At 41.0% G+C, this 27,302-nt stretch overlaps 1 protein-coding gene across 6 annotated transcripts in view; it reads right to left on the reverse strand.

Moving 5' to 3' along the window:
• Fhit (fragile histidine triad diadenosine triphosphatase) overlaps positions 1–27,302 on the reverse strand; it is a 1,394,727-nt gene that overhangs the window by 152,517 nt on the left and 1,214,908 nt on the right. The window contains exon 6 of one of the 6 annotated variants that reach the window (XM_050161106.1): positions 19,376–19,636. The exons of the other annotated variants lie outside the window; for them this stretch is intronic. Coding sequence (XP_050017063.1) covers positions 19,622–19,636 — 15 coding nt within the window. The 3' untranslated portion in view covers positions 19,376–19,621. Of the gene's footprint in view, positions 1–19,375; positions 19,637–27,302 lie in introns of those variants that run through there. 6 annotated transcript variants of the gene reach the window in all.

Raw genomic sequence — 27,302 nt, forward strand, 5'->3', positions numbered from 1 at the left:
ACCTACATAACTGAGAAGAATTTACAGCCACCATGCAATAATCATTGTAAAACTCTAATGAGAAAACACACACTGGTGGGGATGTGTGCTGTTCTTTTCTCTTCTGTCAAAGATTCTGTATACAATTTTTTTCAGAGGCTTTATGAGTCCTTGCTTAATATTAGCCCTCTTTTTCATGTGAACACTTTGACTAGAATCCCAGGTATAGCTTTAGATTTTCAACGAGGAGGTCATTTAAAAAATAATTAATATATAAATGGTCCTTAACATACCACATTTGGTTAATTGACAGTACATGGCAGGGCACTGAGATGCAGATGACATTAAATGTCAGAGTGCCAGGCCTATTGCATCTGTTACTTCATTATTCCAAGCAGAGAATGAACTGTGTGAAGAAGGCAGAGACGGGGGGAGCTCTTGGGAGCTGCACCTGGTCAGAACACACGATTTTCTCCTGGAGGGAGACTAAGGACTCCTTGGAGGGAATCGTATGGCTTCTTCTTGGGGGTTCCCAAAGCTTGTTCTTCACATGTTCTCCAGAAGGGTACTCAAAAACAGAATTTCAAATCTCACACTAGGAGTCTTTTTCAGAACCCAATCATTGGAATAGAAAATAGTGTCCCAGAATCCTTCTGGTTCCTAATTCATAGCACAGCATTACAGAGAGACTGCGTTTGGGTTCCTGGACATCTATCCATTTTCTGTGAAGCTCAAAAGGTCACTTTTTTTTTTTACTTCCTGTGGCCAAATGTTTATGTTAATTCTTATACCATGTGGGAACAAATGCAATCAGTCTATTACGTAGAAAGTAGTCAAACATGTTTATGCATCTTAAGAGCCTAAATCGGAATTTCTCAAGTATGGTCTCCTACATACAGGAGCAGGATTTTGTGAAAGAGAGCAGAAAGATGAAAGGGAAGGCACCTTTTTTCCTTTAGCTCAAGAGAGCTATGTATTGAGTGTGGACTCATCCCAGGAGAGACAAGTGCATTGCAGTCAACAAAGCTGAAAGGAGTTGGAGATCTGAAGAGCGATTTGACATCAGACGTGGAGATGCAAAATTTACAGTTTCTCCTGCTGTTTTTTTGTTTGTTTGTTTGCTTGTTTGCCCTTTTGTTGTTTGCTTTTTTTAAAAAATCTTGCTTTGGTCCTCTGTTTCACTATACTCCGTTTCCACCCTTTGGGAGTGGTAATGTATATTTTGTGCCATTGTATGTTAAGAATATGTGCTCTGGTTTTTGATTTTGATATTTCTGAGGCTACGGTTAAGAGGTTGCTGTGAGTCTTAGGAGAGACTCTGAACTTTGGACTTTTCAACAGTGTTGAGACTGAAAGATTATGGGTACTTTTGAAGGTGGACTGAATGCATTTTTGCATTATGATATGGCAACAAGCCTATAGGGGATCAGGGAATGGAATATGGTAGTTTGAATAAGAATAGCCCCATAGACTCATATATTTAAAGGCAAAGTCACCAGGAAATGGCACTGTTTGAAAGGATTAGGGCGGGGGGGGGGGGGGGGGGGGGAGGGCCTTGCTGGAGTAGGTGTGGCCTTGTTGGTGGAAGTATACCACTTGGGGATGGGCTTTGAGGTTTCAAATTTCAAGCCATCCCAGTGTTCTTCCTTGCCTCTATCTAAGCTTACAAATTAGGATGTAGCTCTCAGCTTCTGTTCCAGTTCCAGCCACATGCTTGGCACCATGATCCTTGTCATGATGATAATGGACTGACCCTCTGAATCTATAAATAAGTCCCCATTAAAAGCTTTCTTTTATAAGAGTTGTCACGGTCATCTTGTCTCTTCACCGCACTAGAATAGTGACTAAGACAGTACCCAAACGGGCAAGACATGCACCAACACCCACCAAGGACTGACATACATTCTCGGTGCCTAACAGTCTATAGGCAAAATTCATGATTCTAGTTTTCCAAGGTGAAGGCCCCTTAATTAATTGCAGGTTGAACATCAGGCCCTGGTGAGACAGAATCTCAATCAGAATTTGTGTGCACGCCCAAGGAGAACAGGCATGGTTATGGACAATTAATCACAGCCATAAGATACATGATATCAAAAGTGGGGGGATTTGTTCTCTCTGAAGTTGATGATGACAGTAGACTCCAATGAGAAGGGTGTTCATTGCCGGTCAGAAGAATACAGGAGGGTAAACTAACCACTAGGCTATACCATGGCTAAAAGAGAAGGGGAATAGTCATTCTGAGTTATTCGCCTCCTAATTACCACAGACAAATCAGAAAGGTTGACAATTCTACATGTTGCAAGCTAATTTCATTAATTTCCTGCAAATCAGGAATCCACCACACATACACTTTATAAAGTCCTGCTGCATGTCAGGAATGAAGCAGGCCTATCAACTTCCCTTGCCTGGGCAACTTGGTCTATTGGTCTCTGAGCTATCTCTTGGGTGGGCATCAGTATCAGGATATATCCTGCCTTATGAAAACAAAGGCTCTTTAAATGTTGTATGTTTGGTTATCTTGTGTGTAAACTCATGTTGCATGACTATGAAAAACTTCCTTTGAAGGAACATTGAAGTGAAGCTGCTTTTAAGGGATAGAGACAGAGACCAATGTTGGAATGCAGACTTAATTTTTTTTTATTTAAAAAAAAAGGAGAGCTAACACAGTTGTGAAAGAGCTCACTTTGCAAGCATGAGGACCTTAGCTTGATCCCAAGAAATCATGGAAAAATTCCCGGGTGGTGGCATGCACCTGTGATTCAAGCATGAGAGGTGCAGATGGACAGAATCCTTTTCCTGTCTGGACAGCCATTCTAAACCAGTTGACAAGTTCCAGACCAAAGAAAGTCTGTGCTTCAAAGGAGGCCGATGGCATCCCTGAAGATGACATCGGAGGCTGCCCTTTGGCCTTCACATGTACTCACACACATGTGCATCCATCTACTCACATCCATACACACAAACACACTACACAAATGCATGCATTAAAAAGCTAAAGAGAAAAAGAAGAAAGAAAGCTTAAAGGCAACCGTGCCCCAACACCACAATAATCTGGTACCAAACAGTGAAACCAAAATTTAAAAAAAAAAAAAATGGTTTGATTTAACCAAGTCCTTACCTTCTGGGATCATTGAATTGCACAGAAGGACAGTTCATTTAAAATAATTCCGCATGACATGCAAATTAAAGTAGAAGGGGATAGAAAAACTACAAGATTTAGATGGGCAAACAAGCAGTTGCATGTGAGTACAGCAAACTGGGCTTGGAGTCTCCTCCGTTAACTGACAAATTGTCCTCTGGAGTCCAATTCCCAGCCTCAGCACCACTTTGCCACGACGGCCTGTCCAGCCTAATGGCTCTCCATGCCAAGAAGGGCAGTCAGTGTGATTAAAAAAACTATCAACAAAATGGCCCGGTAATTAACCGTCTTCTTTTTAAAATATAATTGTGGTCAGTGAGATTGATGGGCTCTTTTGGTCATTAACAATCTATTTAACAACCGTAAATTTAAAGTCATCGCTTTCCTGAGCCCTAGTGTTAAAGAGGTTAGGGGACCAGGCAGAGTTAAGAGCTGGAAAATTAAGCCAGAATGTGAAAAGCAAGATTTACAAAGTCCTGTTCCCCGGAGAGCACTGTGGACCTAAATGGAAATGAGTGTTATTAATGCTATGAGATGTATTTAATTGCTTTTTCAAAAGGAAAAAAATCTTAATTGATGCCCTATGCAAAAAAAAAAAAATAACATAGGTGGGAGTGGGAAATCGCTAGTTTGAACCCAGACACAAATCAAGACTTTTCAAAAATGAATCACCTACCCATCATAATTAAAATAGTACTTAACATGATGTAAGACCTAGAACGTATCTTTAGTCACCTTTGAGCATTCTCAAATAACTAATTCTTGACAAGGATTTTCAAATGCCACATAAACTACATACAAGTGTTAGGCTGTCTTTAATATATCTGCAAATCTGCTTGACTGAATCAAATACTCATGGCAGCATTTCATGTATGCCTATGAACTAGAGCTGCACTTAGCTGTGTTATCGGTGAGTGATCCCGGAGCCATCATCAACCTTAAGAATTTTGCTGTTGTCATTTTCTTTTCTTTTTTTGTGTGTGTTTGTTTTTATTTTCTTTTTGGCTAGAGCTTATGCTGGTCTACTTGTTTTATTACAGACTCATGAACCCAGTCAAGGGGGCAGACAATTAAATCTTCCTCTGGATTATTTTCTAAGCAGCACAGAGTCTCAGTGCCAGGTTTGAACATGCCAACTGGAGGCTCAGCTCAGGCTCCCCCTACCAGCAGTCCAGGAAAAGAACCCGCAGAAAGAAGGAAAGGGAAACACATCTTTTTCTATCCTTGGACTTTGGATTGTTGTTGGGAGCTCTTCCTAAAGAGGAAGAAAAGAAAACACAGGGAGGTACTTGAGAGATGGCTCAGTTGGGCAAGAGTGCTTATTGTACAAGTCTGAAGGCCTGAGCTTGAATCCATGCCCAGCAACCCTCTGAAAATCTAGAAATCATCTTGTGTGTGCTGGGAACCCCAGGACTGTTGGGAGGTAGGTGTGGAGACAGGAGGATCACTGGAGCTTGCTGGCTGCCAGTCTAGCACCATGCTAGGTAAGAGATCCTGCCTCAAGGCAGTAAGGCAGAGTGACAGAGGACACACAAGGTCTTCCAGTGGCTTCCGCTCAGAAGCACATCTGTCCACACATGTATGTGCATACAACACACACATGTGCACACATACACACGCCTACACACTCACACAACACAGGGAAATAAACTATGTTCTGTACACTTTCATCTGCCACAAACAGCCCTGTAACTAATCTATAACAAAGGTGTCCTCCCAAAAGGAGAAGAGGAAACCCCTGGTGAAGGGTTGAACTTTCCACCACGATATGGCAGCATCGCAGTTCTCCTGATTTCCACTGAAGCAAGGGCGCTCTGTCTGCGTGGAAAACGGCATAGGAGGAAGCAGAACTGTGCTAGTGCTATTGATTAAAGTTCAAAGGAGCCTGAAAGCTCCCGATGAGACATATTTCAAGTGTTTTCCTCTTCTCTAGAGGTTCACTGTGTATTGACTCAGGTGTCTCCAGAAGCTCCATATTTGGCCTCAGAAAAACTCACAGCTTAATATTCCAGGATGAAGAAGAATTTGGTCTTGATGGGTAAATAGTTTTCAGCTAAAATATCATTCCTGATCATGAGCACTAGCAAACAATGGACTTAATGTAAAAAGAATCAGGTGATCAGTTGTCAGTGGCTAGCAAAGAAGCTCACTAGAGGGCTAAGAACATGGATTCTCAAGGCACCGTGCAGGATGAGTCCCAACCCTGCTCCTCGGCAGCTTGGTGTGAAATTTAATTTCAACTCACTGAGTACAAAATTCTAAAAAATAAAAATTATCCCATAATTTTATCATAAGCATTACATAAATAACACAGATATATTTTTATAATATCCAGAATATAACTTTCACTTAATAAACATTCACTTAATGCCAAATAAGAGATGAAACTGGAGATCATTGTGTTAAGAGAAGTAAGCCAGATTTGTATTTGTCAATAAGACAAATACATGTTTTTTTCCCTAGACCTCAAAGCAGTAAAGCTTGTGGTAGATGTAGGCAGTTGGGCAGAGGAAGGGAGCATGAGGAGCAGGAACAGAGGATGGCGTAGGGGCAGATAAAATCAAAGCAAATAGAATGCCTATATGAGAACATTACGGTAAAGCCCAGTATTTTACACAAGGAATTTTGTCTGAAAAGAACGCAACATTAGCCTCACCACCAGCAGCCGGTCATCACTGATTATTGTTAATCATAATACGGTGCTGGTTTGGTCTCTGCCTATCTGACACTATCTACTTTAGACTTCAATCTTCACTTGATACGTAGACCTGACAGGCACCACACTTTGAGGTTAAGGTGGCGGTGGAGAGCAGCAGAAGCCACCCTGCGCAGTCAGTGTATGCAAAACAGGAATTTAGCTGAGCTCACCTCTGGAGTAGAGTGTGTTCTAATGGTGATGATCTCATGGATTTGGACCTTGAAAGATCACATGGTATTTCAGTGAATTAAACTTTTAGGACATGGAAAAATGATCCAAATTGGTACATTTTTTAACCAAAACAACCAGACTACTCGGCTTCCCTGGCTACTTAGAACATCCAACCTGTTGTAAGGAGCTGCGGGGTTGCATCCCACCACCCGGCTAGCTTTACCCGAAATAATTACACGGAAACTGTATTCTTTTGAACACTGCCTGACCCATTAGTTCCAGCCTCTTATTGGCTAACTCTTACATCTTGATTAAGCTATTTTTTAATAATCTGTGTAGCACCACAAGGTGTGGCTTACCAGGAAAGATCTTATCCTGCGTCTGTTTCGGGTGGGAGAATCATGGCGACTGACTGGCTCGGCTTCTTTCTCCCAGCATTCTCTTCTGTCTACTCTGCCTACCTAATTTTATGTCCTATTAAAGGGCCAAGGCAGTTTCTTTATTAACCAATAGACATATGACCCTCCTCCATCACCAACCCCAGATTTACTCCCCTCAGCTCTGCTGCAGGAACAGTGAGCAGCAGGAGGCTGGTTCAGCTCCATGCGTTTTGAGCCTTGGCAAATGTGGAAGTTGTCTATGTCAGTAGGAGGAAAACAATTGTTTTAGAATCATGGACATAAGGAAAACAGACTTGGAGCTCCTGAGAGTCACCGTCATTAAGCTTCAGGGGTTGGAACTGATAGTCTCCAGATGATACCAGGAGATCCTTTTTGTTGTCACGCATGGGTAGAAGGTGTCTCTGCCATTGAGAAAGCATATACCTGGGATGGGGCTGGGCTTCTCCCATTCAAAACTCCTCCAAAGTTCTGTTCTGAAATACCATCGGTACCAACGTCACAACACCTGAGCTCATGTTAGTGTTGTTAGTGTGGACTCAGCTGCTGACCATTCCCCTACCATCCTGAAGCCATGCACTGCCGTGTCCCCTGTGTGGGACATGGGACATTACACTTCACGGTGGCTTACATAATGCTTGTGGGGGGATCTGTTGGGGTGCTGTGTAGACAACAGCATTGCCTTCATTTTTCTACACAGAAAAGCCTGCAGTTCTTTGATATCAAGGTCAGAAAGGAAAGGGAAAAGTTTAGAGATGGTTGGTCATAACTTTGCCTGTTTGGTCCCTAGCACATTAGACGCCACTAACAAAGCTGCTGTTCTCCCAGCCTATCATCCTTTTACAGTGGCTGGGAACACAGTTGCCTGTAGGGCATCAGTTCCCCCATCAAAGCAGCTAGTTGACAGACTGGTTACCTAGCATACCCTAGACCATGACTTTGATCTTCAGCAACACAAAAGTTGGCCAAGATGGCGCTTGTCTGTAATCCCAGAACTCGATGGAAACAGGGGGACCAGGAGTTCAAGAATAACTCTGCTGACCTACTGAGCTCAAGGTCAACCTGGGCTCCATGAGATGTTCTATGGAGCCTGTCTCAAAACGAGCAAAGTCAACTATATCTGGAATCCGTTGGTCTTCTCTCATGCTTAAAACTTTAGGCAGGCACTCTCAAACCATCAGCCTCATTGATGATAAGTCATTTTCTACTTTGTTCTTGATGTCTATCTGCCATTTTAAACACAGATCGCTCCATGTCTATGTTCAAAATCTTCCAAAGTCCTCAGAATGCCTTCAAATGCCAGGCACTGTCCATGACTTAACACTGAGCACACTTACAATCTCCCTGCTTAACAAAATGTGTCTGCTTCTTTTGTACTCCAAACCCTCTGTACCATCCTTGGAATGCTGGCCCTCTATATCCCTACATGACTGGCAAAGTCACATCATTCAGGAACCAGTTAAAAGTGAGCTTGCCCAAGACAAAAGTGTTGAATCATCAACTTTTCTACCCGTGGGAGTCAGATATATTATTTTTAACTGCCTGTGGGGTACAGTCTGAGACTTTATTGTTTTTCAATTATTGTACAGCCTTTACCATAAGAAGACTGACACCATGAGGTCAAGGAGCCTATTTTCTGCTGTTTCTTGGACATAGCACTGGGCATAAGAGAGAGGTCAATGTAAAGCTCCTGGATTCTGAGCATAAAAGGACTTCTTTGTAAGTGAATCGTCTAAAGGCAGCATCTGAGAAGGCATCAATATGAATTGTCGCTTGCAAAAGAGTTTCTCAGAATTTCCAAATTCATTTCCAAATTGCATGCTTTATTTAAAATATCAATTAAACATTAGACTAAGCACTGAAGCTACTAAAAAAGATGTTGATATTTCTCAACCAGCAGCTCAACTAGGAAACTGAATCCACAATATAAATTTCTCTCCTTATAAGTCCCAAATTAAACTTCATCCAATATTTTCAAATATCACTTTAGAGACAGTAAAATAATGGAAGAACAAAAATATATACTTAATGATGCTCAGTATCTAACCGAAAAAGTAATTTTGTATTTTTCCAAAAATGGTTCAACTGGCATGGTACAAAAATTTATTTAAGTCTGTTTTCTTTCATAACTGTGTTTTCATAAAAAAATTACCCAACTCTTTCATGTTCACAGGCAGTATGTATAATAAGAGTGTACTATGCCAAAGACTTGTGGAAAGAAAGATGATATCAATGTATAATGTTACTTTTGGGAGATCACATCACACTGCTGAAAGGAAGTCAGCCATATAGAAAAAGCCAGAGATAAGTTGCGGATGGCAGGGAATTAGTGGATGGTGTCACATAGAACCAGGCAGAATCAAGAGACCAGGCTCCACCCTACTTTAATTTATGCTATATTGTACCCAAATAGCATTTCTTCAGGCTGTGACTTGCTTCGGGAGACAAAATTTTAGCCTTAGGCTCCATTTGGAGAGCGAAGGAAGACTGCAGCCCTGGGAGGACTGGAGTCTGCACAGCCTGTCAGGTTGATACAGGCTGATAAATGGATAGACAGGAAACCACTCTACCTGCTTATTAGGGTGAACTGGGACCGTGAGCACATATGGGCACATTAAAATCTTATTAGAGGAACTAGACCCATGAACTTATCAGACATGCCAGACTAAGGAAAGAGTATAACTTCCTCACCTGGACCCCATAAAGTGATGGAACCCTAACATTGAGGTGGCATGGCCTTACACCGACTTACCATGTGACATCCATGCTTGATCCATGGGGATAAGTAGAGGGCTTCATGGCTACCCTGGAGCTGAAGTTCAAGTTTGTCCTCTGCTGTTGGCAGGGATTATTCAATGGCTTGCTGGTCTACCTGTCTCCCTTACTGGATCTGAACCCAGACTCATTGCTTCCTGACTAGGGCATGTGTTCAGCCTTTTACCTTGCAGATGGAGCAGCTTTGCTCCCAAACTCCAGGGCTGCCCCTCACTTGAGTCCCTTTCAATTTCCTGTCTATCCATGGCAGTCTGCAGAGAAACAGAGAGCATCCACTGACCACATCAGTAATAGACGATTTTAAGGTATGTTGGTCCATCTTACTAAATCAAGGCCTTGAGGGCAGCACTCTCTCACACCCTAATGTTTCATCTCTACTGCTCGCCCTCTCTTCACACATGAGAACTGTTTGACAAATATTTGATGTCTCTTCCAGTGAAATAGTAACGCCATCTTTAGTTGTGAACAAACGTAAGTTCAAATTCCTAGAATTTCCCAGGAAAGGTCCGCAGCCTAGAGACAAGAAGTTGCAAACCAGGCAGGCGGGCCTTTTGGTCTGGTGATACCTTGCATAGGGTTTGTTGTGGGGAGTTGTTTCCTTCTGTTTTAGTGAAAAATGTCTGTTTCATTTTATTTCCAATAACCTAAGGTGAGAATTGTTTCCCAGTGTCAAAAATAAGATGCCCAGTCTTCCCAGGAATGCTGCTGAGATCTGGAGTCTGAATTCCATATTTGGAATTGGCAAGCACAAGCCAGAAGGGAGAAGACAATTGCCATTCTCAGATAACAAGCAGACACTCCAGACGGCTTCTTCTTTCCCTCCCTCTCAGTTCTCTTCAATTATTTACGGGCTTTGTCTTTGTTTTGCAGCCATTTCACCTTACAACACACGCAGTGAATGAAGAGCCGGGAAGTTCAAGTTTGTACACTGATATCTCATTCACAACAGTACACTTACAGCCACGATAGAAAAGGAACAATGGTGACAATAATAGTGGCTGCTGCCATATAATGAGACTGGCATGTCAGGTGTCCCATGAGGCAATTAATAAACATTGTCAGATGGGATCTCCCACAATACGAAAAGCATCCCAGCCTCATTCAATTAACACTGAGACCAAAACCGTGAGAGGCATCTCTGAGCTTTCGTTTTCATCGTTTCATTATGAAGCCAAGAGCATCTTCTCACCACTCTATGTCCATTTGGGGCTGTATTTTGACACCAAGGATAAACTAAGGCATAATGCTAGTCAAGAGGCAACTCTTACATTTTGTTCCTTTACTAACATTGACCTTCAGAAATAAGAAGTGGCGCTATCTCTAGTAGACTATGCGGCCACAAGAGATGGCATGGATGAGACACTGAACTGCTCACACACTTTCACAAACACAAAGTCATCTCTTCTGAGAGGGCAGAGGTGTCTGGGAAAACTGGGACAGTTGGCGTAAAATGGGGAGAACTCTTCTTTTTAATCACTTAAAGAAAACAGTGGTCTTGTGCTTCTGCTAGTCCCCAGCCTTGGACATCAAGGAGTCGTGACTGGGAGAGAAATCTCAGTAGAAGCAACAATGGATCCTTGAAGTTGCTGTAGCTTCATGACAGACACCATGGAAAAGATAAATGGTAATGGAGAGTTTCAGACTCAGCTGTTGTGACACCACATTCTTTGCCAGGTCAGGAACTGGAAAACTATTATGGGATAATGCTCTTGTACCCTGCAAAGATTTGTCACTCATATTGGTCTAATAAAATGCTGACTGGCCAGTAGCCAGGCAGGAAGTATGGGTGGGGTTACCAGACTAGGAGAATTCTGGGAAGAGGAAAGGCAGAGAGGCAGTCACCAGCCAGACACAGAGGAAGCAAGATGAGAATGCCTCAGTGAGAAAAAGTGCCAAGCCGCACGGCTAAACACAGACAAGAATTATGGGATAATTTAAGTTGTAAGAGCTACTTCATAATAAGTCTGAGTTAATAGACCCAACAGTTTATAATTAATATAAGACTCTGTGTGTTTCTTTGGGACTGAATGGTTGAGGACCAAGTGGGACAGAAACGTTCATCTACAGAAAACTCTTTTTAGAAGGGTTCACATAGATGGAGCTGAAGAAATGGCTCACTCAGAAAAGTGTTTGCCATACATTTGTGAGGTCCTGCATTCAATCCCCAGAGCATGAGAGAATAGCTGGACATTGGGGAGACAAAGCGCAGACACTATACAAAGGTTATAGGGAGAAAATGATACAGTGTCTGGATAGGACTTTGCCTTAGGATATAATCATTGACTTCCAACATCCCTTATTCTTTCTCTCTCTGAGATATGTAAACATATTATATCTGATTTATCAAGGTAAATAAAACTAAGAAGTTGCAGAGAAAGAAATGTCTGGTGCATTCCTACAAGGTACTAATACCCTTTTACCAGGCAGCTCTGTATAGAAGGGAAAACTAGACATGAATTTCTCTGGGTATCCCAGAGGGGTATCAAGAGGATAGAAGAACTTACACGCAGAAGATCCCTCTTCCAATTCTACAGCACGAACACCAAAATCCAACTGAAATAGTGAACACAGGGTCTGAATGGACATTTCCCCCAAAGAAACCACACAGTCGACTAAAAATCATGGGAAATATCCAACATGGTTAGCTACCAGGGATGGAAAATTCAATCAACAATGATTTATCACTTCACAAACACTGGGATGGCTATAACTGCAAAATCAGAGGAGGCTTCTTAATAAAGATACAGGGGCATTGGAGCCATTGCTAGAAATGTAAAACCCAATGGCTGCATTTGCGACAACCTTGGCAGAAACTTCAGGAATGAAACATGTAGTTGACATATGACACAGTAACTCCATTCACTTCTAGCTTTTTATGTAAGAAAAATATATGTCTATCTAATACTTATAAGTGATTACTAAGATGCAAAATATGAAAACAACACATGAATTTCCACTCAACAATGAACAGATAAATGTGAAGATGTTATCTAACAACACATGGAGAGGTTTCTGCACAGCAAAAGAAATGATTAAAAAAAAGATCTCTGGAATGGAAGAAATATTTGCAATATGTCAATAATATATTCAAACTATCTCAGGAGAGCATATGGTTTAATAGCAAAATAATAGTAACCTAAATATTAAAGATAAATAAAGGTCTTACACTGCCTTTTTCTACTACCACGGCTGAAAACCAAGGCTTTCTGCATGCTGAGTAAATGTACTGCCACTGAGCTACATCCGCCGGCCATTCTTTCAGAGAACCAATATGAATAGCCAAGAGGTTCATGATAAAATGCTCAACGCCATTAATCATCAGGAAAGCACAAATCAAAACCACAGGCTATCACTCCACACTTGTGGGTGAATATGACAAACAGTCAGAAGAACAAGAGGAACACTTGTCCATTGTTGGTGGGATTGTGTTCTAATGTTGGTACCATGAAAAAGCATTGTATAGGATTCTTGACATTTAAAAATTGGACTACCGTGCAATCTAGCCATCTGAATTCTGGGTATATATACAAGAAAAATAAAGATTATTATCTCCAAGAGATAGGAACACTCCCATGATTCCTATAGCTTTATTCACAATACACAAGATAAAGAAGCAAAGTGTCCACTGAGAGACAAATGGATGAAAAAAATGTAGCGTGTGCGTGTGTGTGTACATGATATGCAGGAATATAATTTGGCCTTAAAACAGAGGGAAAATCTTTATTACTAACAGCATATATTAACCTAGAGGACATTGAAAAAACAGACAAAAGGTGGAATCTTAAAGAGTTCAACTCCCAGAAATGAAGAGTACACTGGCAATTCCCAGGGTCTGGGACATGAGGATGTGACGCTAAGGGATACAAGCTTAGCTACAAGGTGACTATGTTCTGATAATTTCGTTACAGCCTGGTAACCATGGTGAACAATTTATTGTATATTTGATTGTATTGAGAGGAGATATTAACTGTTCTTACCACAACAAATCTGGTGGTCATCTGTGGCGATATGCTTGATATTTTAGTTAGTTTGGTTGTGGTAATTGCTTTACCATGTACACAATGTGTGTCATGCCATCATTTTTATAGCACACACAAACACACATTCACAAAAACACCACACAAATGTATTCAATCATTCTTCAACAACACTGGAATAGATGAAATACTTGTATGAACATTTTGAAACTTTACCCTAATAAAATCTTAGTGGATCACATGAAATTATTAATTTATATACTTTAAATAAATGAACCACATAGCATTTGAGTATATTTCAATAAAATTGTATTAAAAATGGAAGATTTCATGTAGTGGACGACACAAAGGCACAGCTATAAAAGATGACAAAAATTATTTTTAGTCCACCTGAGGTCAGTCATAAACTTGACTCTTTCATTATTTGGGTCCTCTGAGATCTAGACCCCTTTTGCTCTCTTGTTCTGAGAACTGTAGGGGAAAGCATGTGAGAGGGTCTAGAGGAGCCCTGCGTCCTCGGAGAGCTTCTTCAGAAACATGGACAGGGTGGGGCCAGAGGCAGCACTTTCAGCATCACCATGAATGTCAATTAGAAAGAACAGACACGGGGATGAGCTGGCTTACTGGTGCCTGGATGCTGGTGGTAAGAAGTCAAGACCGCAAAGTGGCCTTTAAAAGGTTCTTGGAAACTCAGCTCAGACACCGGAAGGTCCCTAACTCTGCCATGGAGGGACGGCTTTACATTTAAAGAAACTAATCTACGAAAGTGCATGGCAGAAATTCAGGGGACTGGATGCAGACCGCAGGGCTGTTTGCTAATGAGGGTCAGAAGAAAGGACAGCCACAAGGATGTTCAGGAAATTAGAAGTCTGCTTCCCACATCAGTACACAACCCGCCATAGAATGATTAATACCAGGGTTAGGTTTTACTGATAAGCTCTAGGTAGGAAAGTAGGCGCATAGTTTAAAAATCCATGCCTGAAAATTGAGAAAAAAAGGCTGCAAAGAGGGAAGTCCCAGGGAGGTACATGATTTTGCTGTTTTGGAATTACATCAGAATCTCCCATGTTAAGTTTTAGGGACGTATTGGGCAAATAGAATGATTTGACAAAGTCATGGAATTTTCTCTATAATTAAGAGACGATGTGGGGGGGGCATGGCGACACACATGTTTAATCCCAGCACTGGCAGAGGCAGGTGAATTCGAGGCCAGTCTGATCTACAGAGTAAGTTCCAGAACAGAAAGGGCTACACAGAGAAATGCTGTCTAGAAAAAAATAAAGCAAGCAAACCCCAAACATAACAGCAACCAACCCCCCTGAAAAAACAATATTCTCCTTTTAACAAAGCTCCTAAACTATAAAACAGGGGAGAAAGCTAGATGAGGGTGAGTAGACACGCAACAAGATGTATTCTCTTTTGCTCTTGACTGTGGGCGTGGCATGTTGCTTGAGTTTCCCGAAATGATGGTATGTAGCTTAGAATTATAAGCACTATTACCCCAAAAAATCCTTTCTCACCAAAGTTGCCTTTTGTAAGGGTATTTTATCAGAGTAACAGAAGTAAATCTAGGGCACCTAGTAATTGAAAAAAATGGTGATAAAATTCAAGAATGCTAAGGTTAGAGTATACAGAATGTATGTGTGAAGAGAGAAGCATTTCCTGCAATCATGGCATGGTTTCTATGTCCAATGCATTAAGTCTGAACACCTGATCACTTAAATCTGTATGTCTGAGTTTAACTAACCATGCCTGACAGATCTTTTACATATTTAAATGAAAAGCACATTAGAGAACAGGAAATTGCAATAGGTTGACTTCTTCGACGAATAAAAATACTAGGAACGTAACTTTTCACCACGTAGATATTACCTAGAAACTCAAAAGGATTCTTAAGTAAGATTAAAAACCATTATTTCATGTAATTTAATGATATTTTATAATCATCAAAAATTGGAAATGAAGTTCTGTCTCTATCTCTCTGATTTTCTCTGCCTCTGTCTTATTCTTACTGTTCTCTCTCTCTCTCTCTCTCTCTCTCTCTCTCTCTCTCTCTCTCTCTCTCTCTCACACACACACACACACACACACACACACACACCTGAAATACTTAGCCAGTTTTCTGGAAGTTATTATGTAGCTCCTGGAATAGACCTTTAATTAACAAACAGATGAGAGATTTGGACCTCAAGAGTGTTTAATTGTTGGGCCCCTTATGACTAGTGCTATTCAAAGTCCTTGAAGAGTTCCTTTGCAGAATATTGCCCCGTCCTCACTGGATATCCTGACAGTGCCTGTCTGACATTTACTCTGAGAATAAACTAGCACAATGTTTTTGAATTCAGAGAGCTAGAGCTTACAAAGAAACACTGAACCCAAAGGTCATGAGTGCCGTTCCTTGAGTTTAGCTGGGTATGAACGTGCGTAAACCTTTTTGAACAAAGCCAGTCTCAGTAATTGTACTAGTTGTTTTTCTATTGATAAAACACCAAAACCAAGGCATATTAAATAAGAAAGCGTTTATGGTTTCACTGGGTGAGCATCCATGATGGCGGAACAGAGCCTGCAGGCAAACAGCATGGGCTCAGAGCCGCAGCTGAGAGCTCCTATCTTGTACCTTAAACATGAAGCAGAGGGCATAAACTAGAAACGGCAAGAGTCTTTGAACTCTCAAAGCTCATCTCTAGCGACACGCCTCCTCTAACAAGGCCACAACTCTTATGCCTCCCTAAGCCCCACCAGCAGCTGGGTACAAGCACTCAAATGCTGGGGACTCTGGGGACTACCTTCTCATTCTTAAAATACTTCCTTCAGAAGACACAGGACAGTAATCTTCTGAATGTCAAGTTCATTCTTCTCTATCGTAACAGGGCTTCCTCACTTAGGACTTATACAACTCTAAAAACACGCTCAAAGTTTAGCCAGTCTGTGTAAGGATGTGTTAAAAAACACGTAACTGTCTTGGGGAAGGGTTTTCAAAGGAGTCTGTACTTAGAAATGCAGCCGGAATCACAGCACGTAGGACCTATCAGAATGAAAGACACTGCCGTGTACTCAGTGGATGTGCATGCATTCAGACAAGCTCCTGGTATTTGTTGCGAGTCTGTTCCTAAAAATCCAGGTGCTGAGTTACATCTCAATTACATCCATGATTTCCATGATATTTTCATATCCAACTGATTATTCCTTTAATATTTCCATGCCAAAAAAAACCCTCCCAAAATATTCTAATCAGTCTTAGCACCATCTTCCATCCTTTGGAAACAGATATTGTCACTTTGACAACTGTAAATAGCAATCAGGATGGTATTTAATTTTAAGTTTGTGCCAACTAATTTAGTGGAAATGGCTATGTTTTGAAATAGTGGAGCGCTCACACCCCATCTGGTGTGTTTTCCTCTTATCTTCCACTCTCAGGGAATTTTAAAAGTCAACTATAGTGTAAATATCTTTTCTGCTCTGCCAGTGCGGCCTTCTCGTGGAAATAAAAGGGAAGGGGTCTTTGGGGCAAGTTTCTCTTTCCCAATTGGACTATTTAGTGCTGTAGCATCACAAGGAAGCAGAACTGGTATCAGGCTTTGAGGTGACTAAGGTGAGTCTCTCAGTTGAAGCATAGGGAAACAAGCTGCAGACAAAATGAATGGCCCATAATCTTATCAGTTACAGAGCCAGGACCTGAGTCTCCATGGGAGGACTTTCAGATACCCTGTTACCAAGTGGTCACTTCCTTCCCTGGACTCTGTGACCCTTTATCAAAGAGCATGATCGTGGGTGACTTAGAGGCTTCTACTTTCCAACACAGCATAGTCACTGCCATTCATTTCTCTCATGTGCAGCAGGCTAATATTTCAGAGTAGTGACAGCTGAGCCATGTCGCTGCTGCCTCTCCCATATCTGAAGGCCAGCCTACTGCCTATCCCTACTCTCCAGCACTGACTCAGCATCCAAGTACAAGAGGAATTGGTCTAAGGTGAGGCCTTAGACCACATTCTATGGTTATACTTATTCTCTTATTTGCTGCTACAATAAATTTGAAGAAACAGGGTGGCTTGAAAAATTTATTACCTGACTTTCTATGTGCTACTATTCAAAGTGTTGACCCGTCTACACATTTTGAATTATCTAGTGGTAAATCTATTTGTTTCTGTTTCGGTTGGCTAGGCTTTCTTTTTCATTTGGTTATTGTTTCTGTTTATCATCATCATCATTATCATCACCATCATCACCATCATCACCACCATCATCATCATCATCACCATCACCTCCATCATCACCACCACCATCATCATCATCACCACCACCATCATCACCACCACTATCATCACCACCACTATCATCATCACCATCATCACCACCATCATCATCACCACCACCATCATCATCATCACCACCATCATCAGCACCACTATCATCACCACCACCATCATCATCACCATCACCACCACCACCATCATCATCACCACCATCATCACCACCATCATCACCACCACCAGCATCATCACCACTACTACCACCATCATCATCTCCATCAACATTGCCATCACCTCCACCATCACCATCATCATCATCACCATCATCACCACCATCATTATTATTGATCTTTTCCCCTTTCTAAAGGATTTATGTATTTCTTGGTTTGGGGCACACTGCCCATATTCAAAGCAATCACTCTCGGGTAATATAGAAACTATTGCAGATAAGAGCATTTTTGAGCTTAGAGGGGGACAGAGAAATGCCTATTACTGTTTTGGCAGGATGACATGTTTCCAAATATGAAAGTATATGTGGATGGTTTTGTCACTGGGAGCATTGATTGGGCTTTTGGGGGCAAATTTACCAAATTACTTTTCAGGGAGACTCCAGGTATGCACTCAGAGTACAGAGCTGGCCTTTGTGGTTAGGTTTTGGCATTACTAGTCTCACTGATGTCTAGATTAAGGTTTGATATTCCATCTTTAAAAAGTCTGCTCTCTTCTAGAAGGCCTTGTTAGTTTGAAAAATATGCTGTCATCCTTTGAAGGTTGAGAATGTGAACTGCTGTTGTGTGCAGGTTGCGTACAAAAAGGACATTTTGACAGAAAGGAGAGCAATGCCAAGAAAGTATGGGGCCTTGTTGCTAACAAATGAAAGCCGAAGAAGTGAGGAAGGGGAAAATGAGGCTCTGCATTTTAAGGACTGGGAAAATGATATATTTAGTACAGCTAGCATTCTGGAGAGCCTGTCCTATGAGAGAGTAGAGTTCTTTGTGTGTCAGAGGTAGTGAGGAGGAAGGGAATGGAGACATTTGGGAGTGTCTGTGGAGGCCGCAGTGTGAAGGAGAAGCCAGGCTGGAACCAGGCAGCCTGAAAGTGAATCTCAGGCCTGTTCCTATTTCTGTTGTCCTGAAAAAAGTTACAAGGTTCCCCTGTGCCTTAGTTCCTGCATCTGATGGAAAAAAAAAAAACAAAAGTCAGTGTCCGTATTAACTGATCATCTTCTGCTAATGTCAAATCACATCCTATCTTTTCTCTACATTCTAAGAGCATCACTTAGGACAGTCTTGCTCTAGGCTGTCTCAAATCTAATTCAACCTCATCCCAGATTGTGAACAAATTTCCCAAGTTCTCACTTTTGAGATACAACCTAAATAAAGAAACTATTCAATCAAAAATACATGCATAAAGCTGGGCAGTGGTGGCGCACACCTTTAATCCCAATACTCAGGAGGCAGAGGCAAGCAGATTTCTGTGAGTTCAAGGCCATCCTGGTCTACAGATTGAGTTCCAGGACAGGCTCCAAAGCTACACAGAGAAACCCTTTCTTGAAAAATCAAAAACCAAAAGCAACAATAATAACAACAAAACAACATGCGTGATACATGCACCTGGTGTGTGTGTGTGTGTGTGTGTGTGTGTGTGTGTGTGCTATGTGGGGGACTTATGTAACATTTGCTTGCATTTATCTTGTGACAAAAAACTCAACTGAACCTCAGTCCCTATGTCAACCAATGTCCAAGATCATCAGTGAAATCAAGCAGAAAGTTCACAGTGTGATTAACCCAAGCATGCAAAGCTCTTTTTAACAATGAGGAGAAACAAAATTCTTCCAAAAGAAATGGATGCATGCTAGAACAAGACTGCATTTCAGTGTAAAGGGAATATTCTATGAGTTCCTTAGTTACTACTAATGTAAGACAGATTTCCAACAGGCACTGGCACAGCTGGCCTGGAAGATATTTATGGCCCATTGAGAGTTGTAAGCAAGGGCTGTTTCTTTTTGAGAAAAAAATAAGGCAGTGATTTCCTTTTAAATATTTTAGTGTGTTATTGTGACATGAATACTCTATAAGGCATGCGGAAGTCTTTAAGAGGTTTGGTGCACAACATCAGCTTCGAAAGAATGACCTTGGGAATTGTAGAAGCTGGGCTAGAGTACGATGATGATTTCCTTGTGTTTAAGCAAAACTCCGAAGAGGAGTTATAATGAAGTTCCTAAGCTGCCAAACTCACGGGGCCATATCCTAAAAGGAGAAAAAAAAAATAGCTTTGTAAAATGCCCTTTTCTCCAATGTGTGTTTTACCTACTTAATCAGCAGAAGTTCAAGACTTTTAAGACTTAAAAGATATTTAGGATGTGTGTGTGTGTGTATACGTGTGTGTATGTATGTGTGTATGTGTGTACATGTGTGTTATGTGTGTGCCTGTGTATGCATGTGTGTATGTGTGCATGTGTGTGTATGAGTGTGTGTGTGTGAGTGTGTGATCAGAAATCATGGCCTTCAAGAAAAATGCTTAGCTCATTTAATTTGACTTTTCCAGAAAAATAAGGATTAAAGCAAAGGGTGATAGAGAGAGAGAAGGCTCTGTGTTCAACAGATTAGATGTAAACAAGCGTTGCCACTGAGGTCTAGGAAGATGCCTCCCTGTGAGACTCAGCTTCAGTTACAGTTATCCTGATGTCTGTAAGATAAGATGATGTGTGCCTAGCCCCTGACACAAAGTCCAGTTTACCGGGGTTCATTAAACCATAATGCCATTCCATTATCATTTTCCATCAGTTCTCTGGGGGGACAGAAACTTAAGAATTGGATTGGTTTGTGATTAGTAATCTTATGCAGAAGCCTAGTGTTGCTGAGTTCTTTCTCCTTCTCATTTCAAGAGCATCTTAGGGGAGACACTGGAGTTTTCACAGTAAGCTCAATATTTAAAGATATGGCTTGAGTCACTAACTATGCTAGTCCAATGCATACAATGCACATATTTAAGTACAGAAACCTTTTCTTCAATTTCTTGAATATAAAAATACCCAGTATTTCTCAAAGTGTGACTCTAAGTTGGGAGGAGGAAGTTGAACACCAGAATAAAATTTCTAGAAACTGCGGCTTGCTCGTCTGTTGGACTGATCCAAAAGCCTTATAGTAACATTTTCATCTAGGGTATTTTCTCTCCAAGTTCTTCATTATGTCTACATGGCAGGATCATGGGGGCTCCCTACTTCTGACTGTTGGAAGGATTAATGTGCTCACGAATGTCTGTCTTCGAAGGCTCTCAGTTCACATACATATGGTAACAGAACTCTCTGTAGATGGAAAATGACCTCTGACCTGTCACCTACTGACCTCACTCTACTAGTTCCCCACAATAGCCTGTCAGGATAATGATAATACTATTAAACTCATGGAAATTATGGAAACAGGTATTTACTGAGGATTTTTCATGTAGACTAAGGTTTCATATGTAAGACACTAATTGATTTTCATAGCAACCCTACATATACGTCAGAGATGAAAAAACCGAGACGGGGAAAAGTTGGACAGTTTGTTCAAGTACATGGAATAGGAAATGAACATGAAGCAAGCTGGGTCTAGATCCCACAAATTTAAACTTAGATGTTGTTACCACAAAGGAACACTGTGCCTCCTTTCAAAGTTGAATGAGAAATTTCAGCCACCCTCATGAAAGCCATTTCAAAGGCAGTTGTCAGGAGAAATAATGACCCAAACAGTGCCTCTCCTGCTCTCCAAGTCCATGGTTGGTCTCATGAGCATCCCTGGTAGTACTAACATGTAACTGAAGATATTCAAATGACATAACAGAGAAAACCTGAGGGGAAAAAGGGACCTAACACAACATCTTTTAAGTAAATTCTAATGAAGAAAACATAGACTCCATAAAGTGGTGTCTTTAGCTGTGGGGCTCATACATGGATCTGAACTTTATCTGTTATTTATTCGGCTTTGCTTTTTGATCTGATTCGTTGATGTACAATGAATTCGTGATTGTCTTTGGAGGTCCCCAACCCATCGTTATCATCATTATTGTCTTTTCCTTTCTACCATGCTAAGCAATGAAATCAACCTGATTTTGCCTAACATTCATCTTTATGAGAAAAAAATGAGATAAAATTTTTAACCTGATGAACTACTCTTTTCTAACTATCCCTTCTCCTGTGAGGGTTTATAAAGATGTAACTGGAGAATAACGTGGCATAGGAATCAGTCCAGTTCTCTTAAATTAGGTATCTAAAAGCATATTCAAAGGTACATATAGGGGGATATAAGACATATCATTTAATTAAGAATGACCATGAATTTATATCCATATTCTTTGACTTAAAAGTCTCAAAGAGTGCAAAAACACATAAAGTTGCAATTTTAATCTGAACAAGAAGTATCAATGTTTGCATTCTACAATTCTCGTGAACTCAGAAGCTTACCAACCACTAGGAAGAAATCAGTGAACCCAGAGGGAGAACAGCTTATTAACTGTCTCACTGAGACATTCCTTCCTCTTTGTAAAATCAACTAGGGATCCATGAACTTGGAGTACATTGTCAGATGATGTGTGAAAGAGATCCAAGTTCAGCAATAAATATCATCAGCAATATAATGCTTCTCTCAAGCCCTTAGGGCCAAACGACCTGAATTTGAGTAAATTGATTTTGTTTATACATTGCAATAAGCCAAGCAATTGTTTTCCATGACACGCTTAACCCCATAGTTGTTCTGCCTATAAAGTTCATGGTTGAATTTTTCCAATTGCTGATTGGAATTCCCCTTTTCTTTACTATTAGGCACTTCTTTTTTTAAAAGATAAGGAATGAATTTTAGACACAGCACACAATCATAACCATTCAATGTCACCCATATCGGATGAATTGACCATTTCAGTTATAAGCATGCTTATCTGAGACACAGTCAAGGTAAGTCTTCCTGAGCTAATGAAATGATGTACTGTGGCATTAAGCAATGGGCACTTCCCTCCTCCACATTTGCTATGCATGCTCTTTGATCCAAGGAACCATTTATGTCATTATCATAATCTTCATCAACTTGTCAAGATAATAGAGGTGCTGGAGAGTTCAGAGATGGCCTTATATAATTCATGCAAGTTCCAAGAAAATACAACACAGAGTTTGTATTTTCTCCCATAGCTCTATGGAGAACAGTGAAGAGAGAGCTGTATGTTTTGGAAGGGGTGGAGTTGACCCTTAGTTTGGGGGAGAGGAGAAAGCCTCCTGCTCTGAAATCTGGGGACTGGAAAGGTGAGTAAAATGCATAAGGACAAGTCTAAGACACAAAGCTTGAGGGAGAATAATTGAAGATAAACTCCAGGACGATAATTAAAGAACGAAAGCAGAGTGGGCCTCCAGCCTGCTTTCAGCAAACCTCACATCTGTATTTGTTACAGGAAGACAGATCGAGGTTTCCAGGGGAAAAGTCTCTTATCGTCCTTGACACAAGGCTACCAGACTTGCTTAGCAATCAGATGAGGTTTATAATTGCTTCTCCAAACCTTTCTGGTGCGCCACACTTTTCAGCCTTCTGCAGCACACTGATTTCGGACCAAAGGGTTCTGTTCTATCAACACCCCATTAAATTACCCTTAGATGGCTGATGGCACCATGTTCCACTCACACCCAGGGAAGCCACGAGTTGATGAATCAACCTCTTGAAAGCAAGATGCACTCTCTTGTTATAGTAGGTTTTAGCTTATAGGGGCCGGCAAGTTCCTGGAGTGTGACTCTTGTCCTGTCATACGTGCCTCTAGTGACAGATATCTACTGAGGACCTAACTTATACCAGGCTATGGTCCCTGCTCTCAAAGCTTTGCAATGTACTTGGGCGATGCAGGTGTTGCATATCAACTGAAAATTATCTGGAGTGAGTTGTTAAGGATGTAACTGGCATGCTAATAGGAAGGAGCTATGGTGGTAAGGCAAGAGTGGTTATTTTAGCTAAATCTTAAAAAAAGGAAGGAGTGCTCTTTTAGGGGGGTGGCCTTGACCTAAGATTTGGATAAAGACACTGATGTACGTCAATGGAAACAGATGGCAGACACCACAGGCAAAGAGAACAATTTGTACAAAGGCCCCGAGGAATGCCAATGCTGTTTGGCAAAAACAAGTTATATGGGAAGGGGACTTACTGGTGGCAGAAGCGCAGGCAAGACCCAACATTGAATCTGTAGAAATCGCTTTGGCCAGAGCATTGGAAATAAAGAAACAAACAGAAGGGTGAAATGGATATTACAAGCGGATTGTCATGAAATTCTGAGCCAGACAGATGTTCCGGAGAGCAGTGACATTTGAATGATCAAGGTAAGAGAGGACCTGGGGCAGGAGCTCAAATTTAGAGGATTTGGGGAACCAGGACCGCTAATACTGACCTTTCATGCTGCATTTGGGGGAAAGGCTTTAATTTGTGAAGAGCCTGGAAAGACGCATGGGCACGGCCTAAGTGAGGGATGGAAGTGTAGGGAGGAGGCAGAATCGTGGGAGCCCTTCTGACCTATAGCATGAGTGACATGCTTACCAGCATCCAGCCTCATTAAAAACTACTTTTCAGACAAAAATGAAGCACATCATTAAAAAGCACTTTGCAGGGAATGACAGAACCCGTGCGGGGAAGCCAGCAAAGCCTACGCATCATCAGTATGCATTGCTGAGCTAGAGAAAAGTCGAGAAGAGGCTGCTGGAAATGAGGACAAATCGATAGAATACAGTCTCATACAAGGCAAGAAAGAGTTACATCTTGTATTTCTAAGAACTAAACAAAGAATGTTTGGATAGTCAGCTGCCCAAGTGCCATAATACTAACCAGAGAATGGCACCATTTTTCAGAAATTGCAGTGACAATGGCCATAAACGGGAGAACGGGCCAGATATGGAGAGGCAGGCAGTGCAACCGCGTGGTCCCCATAGTGACCTCACACACTTCTGACCAATTGTGACCTGAAGGGATCCAAAGATGGAATCACCCTTTCAGGCAAATGTCATTCTAACGGTTCAAAGCTTTTTCCTAAATGTGGTCTATCCTTTTCTGATGTTGACTTCAATCTCCTTGTAGCCTGATACTCCTAGATCTGTGTTTAGAAGCCGCACGGAATGTATTAATGACAAATCGGACATGTTTAGAGTCCTTTCAAAAAATGTTCCAGAATGTTAGAAGCAGTGACTATGTCGTCCTCTATTTATACATATTCTGTTTCCCCTTTCAAGTGTCTTTGTACCCAATCTTCATCCCCTTTCTCTGTTCCCAGAACTTGCCATCCTGCACGCCTTCTGGGAAGCTTCTCCATTATCGCTATTCATCTTAAAACTGTGCTAACAAAGAATGTCACCTTATGAGTAAATTCAACCTGGGGCTTCTTTAGGTATCATACTGTAGACTGTAATCATAGGGGTGCAAATGCATTTACTGGGCTTGGTCTCTTGCTATTTCTATTTCCCACTTGTCTCCCTCCAAGCCGGCCTGTTTGTTGTGTCTACACAATTCCCAGTGAGTGAGTGATTTCATCAGTATAAGGAATGTCATCCCTCATCACCCTATCATTTCTGATTAACATCACTCAGTCTAATGTATATTACATCTTGTACCAGTAAGGCCTGCACGATGCTTTATGCTTCCCATGCCTTTTGCTAGGCATTGCCTTATTCTGTACTCAAACGAGAGACACTTCTCAAACGAAGAGGAAGATCAAGCTGAGGCTGAGTAGCTAAAGGCAGAGGGAAAATTGGAAGCACGATGTTTTACTCACCCTGGCAAAGAATGTTAAATGATAACATCTAACAGTTTATTTTGAAACCTAGATTACCTGTCACTTACCCTCGGTATATGTTCTAAGGCAAATTAGTAACAACAATAATAAGTAGCAACCTACTAATAAATGTTTAGTATGTACCAATCCTCAAAATCTGCTTTTAGTAGCTCTATGTCCCATAATAGGCATGCCAAGTTTGGAAGTGGTAAGCATTATTCATTTTAAAGATAAGAAAATTAAGACATGGAAGCCAAGTGGCTTTAATGATAGTCTCCCCCTCTGTAGGCTGCAATGAACTTTAATCTATTTAACCACTTTCTAGTTTTGTACCACTATCTCTGTAGAGCATATTGTAAGCTAATATTACACTATAAGCTAATATTGACTGAAAAAATAGTTCTTTTGGAAATTACTTGTTCATATAGAGGGATATATGGGCTGTAGTAACATGTGTTGCTTTATTTGTGAGTCGAGAGATGTCGCTGGAGTGTGCAAGAAGGGCAAGAGAGTATTAGCCAGGTACTGTGCAACGTCAGCCATTGTGTCTTGGACGGAGCTGAAATGCATGCACACAGCTTCTGTCAATAGCCCATTTGGTACATAAACAAGATTCAAGGTGACTGATCGGCCTAAGAAAACAGTGTTTTCAAGCACTTTTAATGCCACTCCAAGTGCATTCACTTGTATATAAATCATGTGGTAATTTATTCATTAAAATATCCTGTACTTGGCAACATTTTTATTAACCTTGCTTTACATTAATAAGCTGTGTACTTGTATATTTAATATATCTCTGTATAATGATTCTGTAGCTCTTACTTTCTTCCCACACAGACTTAAAGCCATTACCAACTGCCAGCTTGCACTTCACATCTGCTGAACGGAGTTCACATCTAGAGTGTTCAGAGGCTTTGGGAAGCCCAGGCTGTGCATAGGACCTACTCTACCATCTATAACTGTATCAGAATCACTTGTGAGGGGTGAGGGGTTGGGTACTTTAATAATTTGTTCTCATGTGCCTTTGCCATCTATCCAAACACAATTTCTAGAGATAAAGATATCCCTAAATAAATAATAATTTCAGAAATCTTCTAGGTCACAAGTCAGCTCTCAAAACTGTAGCTAAGCAATGTCTAGCTTACACAAGTTCACAGTAGTGTTGAAGAATACATCAAGTGATCCACCGAGTCCCTGAGCAGACATCAACGTATGTCCTTACTAAATGCTGACATTCTTTATTTACAATGTTTGGATAACCATTTTAAAGCCTAGCTCATTAGAGAAAACCCTATGAACACACAGAGATATATCCAGTTCATGTAGACCTTGGGGACAAGTTGAAGATCTTGTCTTCTTATAGGTCTAGTTGACAGAGACACATAATAAACAAGTAAAGTTAAAAATAAAAGTGAATTTTTCCCCCAAAAGGCTGGAAGAAGATAATCAAATATGTGACTAATATTTTTCTATCTTGACACCCAAGGCAGACATTGCCAATAAAGCCAAGCACCTTTCCTTGTTACAGCCAAAGTGTTTTTAATGCAATGACCCTGGGGCACTGGTACCATGTGATCAGCTCTCAAAAGCAAGAAATATATTTTCTGTTCCACTGCTATGGTCAGTACATAAAGTGAAATAACTTTACATTTTCTTCTAGCCTACTCTACCCCAGGCAATGTTCTACCCAGCACATGCAGACACTGGAAGGTTTTCATGTGGATAAGACCCCAGAGTAGAATCATGTGGCCCTTCATGATTCACAGAGTGCTGAGTTGACATTGGTATCTTTGGATTGCAGCAAAGTCGGGTTCTCATGCTTATCATGGAAGCAATATATCCACTGAGTTATCTCTCCAGCTCCCAAAGTTAGCACACCCATCTCAAAGAATCATACGACACTTTGCTTGACTTCTACTGGTAACACTTTACATTATGGAGATCCAGGATCCTGTCTTCACACAGATATTAAGTGTCCTGATAAACATGACAAAGCAGAAATCACAAGAACACTTGGTTTGCTATTGGCTTTCATTAGTTAAAATATATATATATATAATTCAGTTCTTTTGCCCCTGATGGTCACTCCAAGCTTGCTAGCTTCTACTGCCACTTCCCATGTTCCTCTTGGGTAGAATACCATTTAAG

Source organism: Alexandromys fortis, unplaced genomic scaffold (assembly GCF_014885135.2).
Source record: "Alexandromys fortis isolate MF-2015 unplaced genomic scaffold, M_Fortis_MF-2015_v1.1 scaffold_123, whole genome shotgun sequence".
NCBI lineage: Eukaryota > Metazoa > Chordata > Mammalia > Rodentia > Cricetidae > Alexandromys > Alexandromys fortis.